General features: G+C 41.1%; 1 protein-coding gene across 2 annotated transcripts; it reads right to left on the bottom strand.

Annotated features, from left to right (window-relative positions):
- Window positions 1–1,213: 1,213 nt before the first annotated feature.
- On the bottom strand, window positions 1,214–9,413 carry LOC116908110 (zinc finger protein 345-like). 2 transcript variants are annotated; one of them, XM_032911390.1, is made up of 5 exons: window positions 9,192–9,413; window positions 8,277–8,403; window positions 6,901–6,981; window positions 4,067–4,149; window positions 1,214–3,643 (listed from the first exon to the last, which is right to left on the bottom strand). In XM_032911390.1, exons 1-5 carry the CDS (start codon window positions 9,231–9,233, stop codon window positions 1,799–1,801), a joined length of 2,178 nt encoding a protein of 725 aa, XP_032767281.1. In that variant the 5' UTR covers window positions 9,234–9,413; the 3' UTR covers window positions 1,214–1,798. The 2 variants fall into 2 exon arrangements, with proteins under 2 accessions (XP_032767281.1, XP_032767282.1); XM_032911391.1 differs by lacking the exon at window positions 8,277–8,403 and having other exon boundaries at window positions 9,192–9,276.
- Window positions 9,414–10,537: the final 1,124 nt, after the last annotated feature.

The following is a 10,537-nucleotide window of genomic DNA, read 5'->3' as shown; positions in this document are numbered from 1 at the left end:
CCTAAGTATTTCATTAATCAAGTTCCAGTAGGAAAAGGCTTGAACAGGGACTTTTCTGGGCCAAATGACTTATAAGAATCTTACAGTCTCCCACTCTGGCCCACCTTTTTTTTCATCAATAGATCCCTCTTGTGGAAACCAAATACAAACATCCTCAATGAGTATGATGATTTAGCAAGATCCTTTTCCTTAACCCAAGTTCCTCATGCCTTGAGGGACTCTTTAAGACCCTGTAAGAATAAGTCATGCTTATTCAGTGCCTGGCCCATCTTGCGTTGCTCAATGCCTTACCTTACTCGGATCTGACTCACAGTGGGTCGCTGTGGTGATCGCAATTCGGATCTTCCTCCGGGAAACGGCGAGCCTAAGAGAGGGTAACGTCCATGGGCGAGAGCAACGTTCACTCGGATCCCCAAACCCAGGACCCACGATGGGCGCCAACTACCCCAGCCTTCAGAGGTTCAGAGGAGACCTGGGAGAGGGCGAAAGAATGGGGACAGAAGGCGCAAAGAAGGAGAATAAGTCTGTGTTCTGATCAAGCTCTCAAACTTTAATTAAAAAAACAGCGGCTTATAAAGACAAGCAGGTAGGAAGGTTACCTAGGACCCAGGACCAATTCCACCACCCTCCCTATATCCCTAAACCATAAGTTGCAGGTATAGACTGATAAGAACAGATGGCTGGAGACAGAAACTGTAAAAGTGATAAGAACAGACAACTGGCTAGTAAAAGGGTTTAAGTGGGCTTGATATTTCTCAAACATTCCCGAGACAGAAGTTGTGTAAGCAGGCTTGGCTCCAGGCATCTACCCCTCTTGTTTCTATTTTTTAAAGGAAAGTATGTCATGCAAGACAACAGAGATGAAACTAAAAGACATTTTGCTATGTGAAAATAAGCCAGACACACAGAAACTAAAAACAATATATTATCTTATTTAAATATGGACTGTAGTTGGGCATGGCAATGTATGCATTTAATCCCAGCACTTGGGAGGCAGAGAATCTCTGTGAGTTCAAAGCCAGGCTAGTTTACACAGTGAATTCCAGAGCTAAACAGCGAGAGCCTGTCTTTAACTAGTTAATGTTTATGAGTTACTGTTAAAGGTTATAAAGTTTCAATTACAAAATGAGCAACTTAAGAGTACAATTGGTGGATACAGTTAATAATGTGCAGTACCTGAAATTTAATAGTAAAAAATAATAACAAAACCCAATTACTGTATCACATTTTAATTAATCTAATAATTATTTCAGGGGATATTCCATGGAATTTTGTACATCTTAAATAAATTTTAAAACTGGAAAGTCATTATATACAAATATTAAAAATATCTTAAATATTGAAAATGCAAAAAACTGGCCAAAATAAGCTTATACAACTACCAAAAAAGCTGTGTTTCTGCTAGTATACAAGATCTTAAGACATAGAAACAATCGCCATATTCTATATATGAAGTTTCCCAAATGTGAGTCACTTTATTGAACCATTACTTTCCAACATTTCTTACTTTCACAAAGGCCTCCACTGGGGTACTATGAGTAATCGTCAAAGAAATGGGCAGAAATATTGACATTGTGTGTCAACAGAGTTTCATACAACATACTTAAAAAAAGGCCATTGAAACAGAGATGGCTTTCCATGATTCTGATTTTGTGAAGCTTCAAAATGAGTTTGTTTGAAATGTGTTTTGAGCATTCTGACCACTTCCCACATTCTTTAGGTTCGTGAGGCATCTTTGCAACATGACTGCTTTCATGTCTTTGAAGTCAACTATGAAAATAATCACTTTACAAATGGCTTACACTGATACCCTTTCTTGCCACTGTGAATTTGGATGCACTGCTAAAGCAATAGAACGTTCTAAAGCGGTCTCTTCATTCCTTCCAACCAAAGAATTTATCTCAAGATTTTCTATGTGTTCTTTACAATGAGAATGATTGAACACTATTCCATCACTTTTACATGTGTAGGCTTTCTCTCCACCGTGAATTCTTACATGTTTACTTAGATGAGAGTAAACAGCAAATGCTTTCCCACACTCCTTACAGTCATAGGGTTTCTCTCCAGTGTGAGTTCGCATATGGATATGAAGGTAGGAGGAACATGTAAATGCTTTCCCACACTCCTTACACTCAAAGGGCTTCTCTCCAGTGTGAATTCTCAAATGTGCGATTAGATAGGAGGAAGAAGCAAAGGCCTTTCCACACTGGTCACACTCGTATGGCTTCTCTCCTGTGTGACTTCTCATGTGTTCAAGGAGGCCTGAGGATGTAGTGAAGGCTTTCCCACACTCTTTACAATTGTAGGGCTTCTCCCCCGTGTGAGTTCGCATATGTTTTGTAAGACCAGAACGCACAGTGAATGCTTTCCCACATTCCTCACACTTATGGGGTTTCTCTCCTGTATGAATTCGTATGTGTTTGCTTAGATGTGAAGAAACAGTGAAGGCTTTTCCACATTCCTTACATACATAAGGCTTCTCTCCAGTGTGAGTTCGTATGTGATTATGAAGGTAGGAGGAACATGCAAACGCTTTTCCACACACATTGCACTCAAAGGGATTTTCTCCAGTGTGTGTTCGTAAGTGTTTAGTAAGGCTTGTGCGCTCAGTGAAGGCTCTACCACACTCCTTACATACATAAGGCTTCTCTCCAGTGTGAGTCCGCATGTGAATGCGAAGATAAGAAGAACACACAAAGGCTTTTCCACATACTTTACACTCGAAGGGCTTCTCTCCAGTGTGTGTTCTCAAATGTGTAATAAGGGTTGAGGAAGAAGCAAAGGCTTTCCCACAGTGGTCGCATTCAAAGGGTCTCTCTCCCATGTGACTTTTCATATGTTTAATAAGTCCTGAGGTTGAAGTGAAGGCTTTCCCACATTCCTTACATTCATAAGGCTTCTCTCCTGTATGTGTTGGTAAATGCTTACTAAGACCAGAACGCCCTGTGAAAGCTTTGCCACAGTCCTTACATTTATAGGGCTTTATTCCAGTGTGAACCCGAAAGTGATCATTAAGACATGAGGAATTTCTAAAGCATTTTCCACAAACCTTACATTCAAAGGGCTTCTCTTCAGTGTGAGTTTTTAAGTGCTGAGTTAGTGGATAACACCTAGAAAAGGCCTTGCCACATTCCTTACATTGATAAGGTTTCTCTCCAGTGTGAGAACGCATATGAATATTAAGGTTGGCAGAATATTTAAAACTTTTCCCACATTCCTTACATTCATACGATTTTTTCCCAGTGTATGTTTGAGCATTCTCAGCATGACTCATGGCTGGCCTAAAAGTATCACCACACTGTACCCAGTTAAAGAGTTTGTCTTCATTGTGACTTTTTCCAGGCCTCTGAAGGGATGACTGCTGAAATTCACTGGATTCAAGGAAGTTGTTTTGCACACATGTTGTCTGGTAAGCAGTACTTGCAGTCATACTGAAGTCTTTTCCATACTGTTCTAATTCACGACTGCTGTCTGCAGAGGAGGTCTCCTTAGGCAGGGTAGGAAAGACTTGTCCATACTGACCACCATCATAAATGCTCGCTGTGCTTTCAATACCTATGTGTGTCCGACTGCATGAAGTGTCTTTGATGATTTCTTCAGGTGGCTTAATGTCACATAGCTCCTTTCCATTGTGGCTATTTGACTGTTGATTTAAAAAATAAAAAGATATTAAAAATTTTCAAGTGTATTAGTATACTTCACTGATCTAAAGACAAGAACATGATGAGGATGTGGCTTTTTCCTATTTTAAATTACATGCATCTCACTCAATGTACATAAAAAATCCTACTGCAAGAATATTATGCCATCTGCTCTAATTCTGAAAGGCCTCCTGTGCTTCCATGAGACTGTTTTAAAGCCCAATGTCTGTAGCTATAGGTAGGAACCTGTGCTAATGGGAACTCAAGTTTCAAACTATGATTAGGCCACCTTTAGAGACACTACTTCTGTGGATGGAGGCTATTCCTCTCTAATACCTCTTTATCTGTAAACATTTTGATGAAACTCACATGAAATACCCAGTCTATTTCAATGAAAATTATGAAATATCTCTTGTGACTCTTACCAGTTGTATCTTATCTGATATTTTTAACTGAAAAATATCCTGCTGAAACATTGTCCCTCTGGTGTTAAGTTGCATAGCCCGTTCTGAAATTAAATAACAAAAAAAAAAAAAACAAAAAACAAAAACAGGTAAGTGCTTCCACATTGAAATAGAAACATTAATAATATCTCATTTGTTTTTTCATATTAAACAAGTTAAAAATAAAGCTATGTTAAATGTTAGCAAATTGGCTACGTCTAAGATTTTACAGAATGGGGAACAGGTCCATGTCAGAATAAAAGAGTCCCTGAGGGTTGGAGAGATGTCTCAGAGATTAAGAATACTTGCTGGAGCAATAGTGATAAAAACTGCATGGTATTAGTACAGAGACAGACAGACAGACCAGTGGAATAGAATTGAAGACCCAAAAATGAATCCACACACCTATGGTCACTTGATTTTTGACAAAGGAGCCAAAACCATCCAATGAGAAAAAAATAGCATTTTCAGCAAATTGTGCTGGTTCAACTGGAGGTCAGCATGTAGAAGAATACAGGTCGATCCATGCTTATCATCCTGTACAAAGCTTCAGTCCAAGTGAATCATGGACCTCCACATCAAACCAGATACACTCAAACTAATAGAAGAAAAAGTGGAGAAGCATCTCGAACACATGGGCACTGGAGAAAATTTCCTGAATAAAACACCAATGGCTTATGCTCTAAGATCAAGAATCGACAAATGGGATCTCATAAAACTGCAAAACTTCTGTAAGGCAAAGGACACTGTTGTTAGGACAAAATGGCAACCAACAGATTGGGAAAAGATCTTTACTGATCCTACAACAGATAGAGGGTTTATATCCAAAATATACAAAGAACTCAAGAAGTTAGACCGCAGGGAGACAAATAACCCTATTAAAAAATGGGGTTCAGAGCTAAACAAAGAATTCACAGCTGAGGAATGCCGAATGGCTGAGAAACACCTAAAGAAATGTTCAACATCTTTAGTCATAAGGGAAATGCAAATCAAAACAACCCTGAGATTTCACCTCACACCAGTGAGAATGGCTAAGATCAAAAACTCAGGTGACAGCAGATGCTGGCGAGGATGTGGAGAAAGAGGAACACTCCCTCCATTGTTGGTGGGATTGCAGACTGGTACAACCATTCTGGAAATCAGTCCTGGAGGTTTCTCAGAAAATTGGACATTGAACTACCTGAGGCCCCAGCTATACCACTCTTGGGCATATACCCAAAAGATGCCCCAACATATAACAAAGACACATGCTCCACTATGTTCATAGCAGCCTTACTTATAATATCCAAGAGCTGGAAAGAACCCAGATGCCCTTCAACAGAGGAATGGATACAGAAAATGTGTTATATCTACACAATGGAATATTACTCAGCTATCAAAAACAATGACTTTACGAAATTCATAGGCAAATGGATGGAACTGGAAAATATCATCCTGAGTGAGGTAACCCAATCACAGAAAACACACATGGTATGCACTCATTGATAAGTGGCTATTAGCCCAAATGCTCGAATTACCTGAGATGCACAGAACACGTGAAACTCAAGAAGGATGACCAAAATGCGAATGCTTCACTCCTTCCTTGGGAGGGAATAGGGAGGCAAAGTTTAGAACAGAGGCTGAAGGAACGCCCATTCAGAGCCTGCCCCATATGTGGCCCATACATATACAGCCACCAAACTAGATAAGATGGATGAAGCAAAGAAGTTCAAGCTGACAGGAACTGGATGTAGATCTCTCCTGAGAGACACAGCCAGAATACAGCAAATACATAGGCGAATGCCATCATTATACCACTGTACTGAGAACAGGACCCCCGTTGAAGGAATCAGAGAAAGGACTGAAAGAGCTTGAAGGGGCTCGAGACCCCATATGTACAACAATGCCAACCAACCAGAGCTTCCAGGGACTAAGCCACTACCCAAAGACTATACATAGACTGACCCTGGGCTCCAACCTCATAGGTAGCAATGAATAGCCTAGTAAGAGCACCAGTGGAAGGGGAAGCCCTTGGTCCTGCCAAGACTGAACCCCCAGTGAACGTGATTGTTGCGGGGAGGGCGGTAATTGGGGGAGGATGGAGAGGGGAACACCCATACAGAAGGGGGGGTGAAGGGGTTAGGGGGATGTTAGCCTGGAAACCGGGAAAGGGAATAACAATTGAAATATAAATAAGAAATACCCAAGTTAATAAAGATGGAAAAAAAACTTGCTGGTCTAATAAATAAGTAAATAAATAAATAACCCACCCAGATTCAATCCCCACTACCCACATAAGATGCTCACGACCACTTTTGACCACAGCTCCAGGGGACCAGACACCTCTTCTGACCATCACAGTCACCTGCATACACATGGCACACAGGGATTCACACAAGCTCACACACATGCACATAAAAACTAAAACAACAATAATTAATATTTTAAAGAGGCCTTGGATACAGCAGTCAATAATAAAAATGATAGTAGCAGAAACATAATGAAATTATAAAAAGAATAGGCAACCAAAATTTAGAAAGAATTTACTCTGAAATGCAAGTGCCCTGGTAAACAGAGACAGTATTATTCAGGAAAAAAGAAAGATTTGGACAAATGAGATTGTAAAAAAAAAAAAAAGTCTAAGTAGATGGAAAGTAATAGTTTAAAGGTATAAAGATTTCATAAAACGTTCATGTCCTGTGGTCTCAGCCTTCTGACTCAAGTTTTCTTTGTAATATACCTTAGTGGTAGAATATTTACATTGCCTTTGTGCTGGCCACAGAAGGGGAGAGGGTGTCCTACTGTATTCCAAATAGACTGAAGTCACAAACATTTACCTTGGTGAACTCTTCTTTCGACAACTCTCAACTCTTCAGCCTCCAAACAAGAGCTGGATCTGGATTTGATGAGCTGACATCCTACACACGAGGAAAGCATTCATGAAAGCAGATCAAGCAAGAAAGAATATACCTTTCCATGACTTAGCAACTTCAGTTCCAATGTCAGCAATGAAATACTGATAAAGCCCCCGATATGTAAATAGCCCTTTTATGTGTCCGTAGCTACTGATTTCATACCTTTAAAGCCTAAAGTGATAGTTACAAAGTCAAGACCAAACACTAATATTGGGCCAGTCGGGTGGCTTACCAGGTAAAACGCTTGCAGATAAGCCTGACCACCTGTTTACAAGCCTGGGGCAAGGTAGAAGGAATGAACTGACTCCTACAAACTGTCTACTGACTTGTATATATACACTATGACAACACTTTTCAAACATAATCAAATAAAGAAAAAAGTAAAAGTGAGGCAGGTTTCTACTGTGTGGCCTTGGCTGGCCTAAAACTCTGTAGACTAGGCTGGCCTTGAACTCAGATAAACCTGTCTGTACTTTGTGGAATACTCAGATGAAAAGCATGGGCCACCACATCCCCAAGATCTTAGTTATCTTAGTTTAGATGAGAAACAATTACACTAGTAGTTAAATAATGCAGGGCATCCAAATCATATAGAAGCACCAATAAATCAGAGATGATCAGGACACCAAACAGGGTTTCTGATACTGATACCAAAGACAAAGACAATCTGAAAATTTCCTTTAATGGAACACAATAGCTCCTTTTTTTTTTTTTTTTTTTAGGGCTGTGTCTTAAGAAACAACAGACCAAATGAAAAAGAAGAAATCGAGGTCTCTCTCTCTCTCTCTCTCTCTCTCTCTCTCTCTCTCTCCCCCTCCCTTTCCCTCCCCTCCTCTCCTCCTGTTTTTGCTCATTTTGTTCTTTGAGAGTCTCTATGTGTTCAAATGCATAGAGATCCTCCTGCCTCTGCCTCTCTAGTACTAGGATTAAAGGCATGCACCACCATGCCTAGCATTCTGTTATTCTCAACTGTCCTTAGAGCTGCCATCACCACTCCTAAAGCACGGTAAATTCATAGGTGCAGTGGCTCAGCAGCTAACGGTGCTTGCTGCCAAGCCTGACCACCTAAGTTTCATCTCTAGAATTCACATGGCAGAATAAGAGATGGCTCCCAAAAGTTGTCTCCTGAACGCTATTTGTGAACCATAGTACACAGAAACACAGACACACAGACACACACACACACACACACACACACACACACACACACACACACCATAAAATAATAAAATGTAATTAGAAAAAATAAACGTATTTTTGGTTTTTATAAGAGTCCACAAGGAATAAGGGAACCTCACCTAATGTGGCAAGGTTCTGGTAGATCTCCAGCATCACCTCTCTGTAAAGGTTCCGTTGTTTTGTGTCCAATAAAATCCATTCCTCCTGGGTGAAGTCTACAGCCACATCCTTAAAAGTCACTGACTCCTACAATCACACACACTTGGATTTGATCACACTGACATCTCTATCCAAGATCACAGGAGACAGGACAGGAACTCAGTGCCTCACGGAGTTGGGAGGTCTCTGCCTGTGGCAGAGCTCAGTGAATACTCTTCAGTAGGTGCTCTTTATATCTATCTCACGAGTATTTTGACTTTCCTGTCCTGTTTTTAAAGACAGGGTTGGCCAGGTTGGCTGACACTAAAGTCTCTATCCCCCCTCCCCTGCCCCCTTTGCAGACTCCACACTGGATTAAAGGCCCACACCGCCATGCCTGGACTTTATCCCTGTCTTTCTTGCCACAGTTCACTATCTCACCACAAGAAGAGCACGGTGTTTTCTCACTTATTTCTTTCTTTCTATGTAAACCACTACCACACCACACACACTTGGTAAATGGTGAGAGTGAATAAAGTCTTTCAGAAAGAACACGAATCCCCTTATCAACTGTCAGAACAAAATAAATCCAAAATATACAGTGAATGTCCTGAGGGTGATAAGTTACAAACTAATAAAACGTTGAAATGATGTTCACAATACTCATAAACCAATATAAACTTTACTTTTCTCATTGATACGATAAAATATATGACAAGAAGCAACTTCAGGGAGAAAGGATTTATTCTGGCTTACAAATAGTCATGAAGAAATACAACTAATCACTCAGTCCTTGAAGGAGGTTTTATTTCCTTCCAGAAGCTCTGGAGGAAAGGTCTGCCTACATGGAATGTGTCAGCCTTTGGGCGTAATGGCAGGATATGCTTTAGTCACACCTGGTAACTGTTTGTCCAGCAGTCAGACACCCTCTTCTCCATCTCTGTCTTTTCATTATGAAAGTAGCCTGGGTTCCCAGAAAATAAACCTAGTAGGAAAAGAAAAAGAAACTGGAGTTATCCATAATTCTCAGATTTACATACATGGATGTCACTCTACCCTAGATCAAAATTCCCATAGGGTCCAACACAGGAAATCAAGAGCTCTCTGTCTCTGTCTCTGTCTCTGTCTCTGTCTGTCTGTCTGTCTGTCTCTCTGTGTGTGTGTGTGTGTGTGTGTGTGGTGTGTCTCCCTCTATTTCTCTCCCTCCCTCCCTGTCCCCCCTCCTCTTTTCACATGCCTTCAGGACTACCACACGATGCCAGAACAATCAAACTCTGGTTGCTAGCAGCTACACAGTGGTTCACAACCATCCAGAACTCCAGTGCCAGATCTAATGCCCTTTTCTGACCTCCGCAGGCAACAAGCACACATGTGGTCCACAGACATACGTGCAGGCACAGCACACATAGAAAACAATAGAATAAGTAAATCTTTTAAGATAAAAAAGAGAAACAACTAGAGGGAGCCTATTATGGCTGACAGTTCAAGGGGATACAATCCTTGAAATGTACTGAACACTGTCTTCCGGAATCTGAAGGGCGCATCTAGGCAGTTTATACACACTAGCGGCCAGTGGTGGTCTTCAGTTCTCTCTATAGGGAAGGCATGGCGGCAGGAGGGTGTGGGGGGAGCCTCCCTACATTACATCAGCAGTCAGGAAACAGAATGAACCAGGGCTGAGCCACTAAACCTCAAGGCCCACCCAAACTGGAGCCACTTCTTCCAGCAAAGCTCCACCTCCTGAAACTTCTACACCCTTTCCAGACAGCACAATAGGCTGGGAGCCAAGAGCCCCAATAAGTCATTGGGGTAATTTCATATTCAAATGACAGAAGCACCCCTGAACTGGCAGCATGACTGTTCAAGCCCAGTGCACCAACACTTAATGCTGTCTATACAAGGAGCACACAATGCATGAGCAAAACTTACCATGGGACAAACTGATGGCTTCCATCCTGTAAAGGTGATGGTGAAATATACTAGAACACTCCCTTCCAGAATCTGAAGAACATGTCTGGGCAGTTTATACACTTACATGGCCACTGATGAGCTTTCCTCTCTCTACAGTGTTACTTGCATTCTTGAAGACATGGATCATTCATCATCAATTGTTACCTATTAATCAACAAGCATCAGAATTAGTTCTTACTCTTTCTGATATGTAAAGGCCACTAAAAATGATAAGACCTGGGCTGGAGAAAGGCCTGACTTGTTAAAAGCACATGCCACTCTCCCAGAGGAT

The sequence above is a fragment of the Rattus rattus genome, chromosome 8, assembly GCF_011064425.1.
Source record: "Rattus rattus isolate New Zealand chromosome 8, Rrattus_CSIRO_v1, whole genome shotgun sequence".
NCBI classification, from domain to species: Eukaryota; Metazoa; Chordata; class Mammalia; order Rodentia; family Muridae; genus Rattus; species Rattus rattus.
Note: the sequence above shows the minus strand (reverse complement) of the source record. Positions and strands in the feature narration are given on the sequence as shown.

What these genes read in the sequence shown, in the direction of transcription:
- LOC116908110 (XM_032911390.1), bottom strand. Translation starts at nt 9,233, where the DNA reads ATGGAGAAGAGGGTGTCTGACTGCTGGACAAACAGTTACCAG. An exon ending in CCAGAACCTTGCCACATTAG is followed by an intron (nt 6,982 to 8,276) that starts GTGAGGTTCCCT and finishes CCTCGTGTGTAG; the next exon opens with GATGTCAGCTCATCAAATCC. An exon ending in CGAAAGAAGAGTTCACCAAG is followed by an intron (nt 4,150 to 6,900) that starts GTAAATGTTTGT and finishes ATTTAATTTCAG; the next exon opens with AACGGGCTATGCAACTTAAC.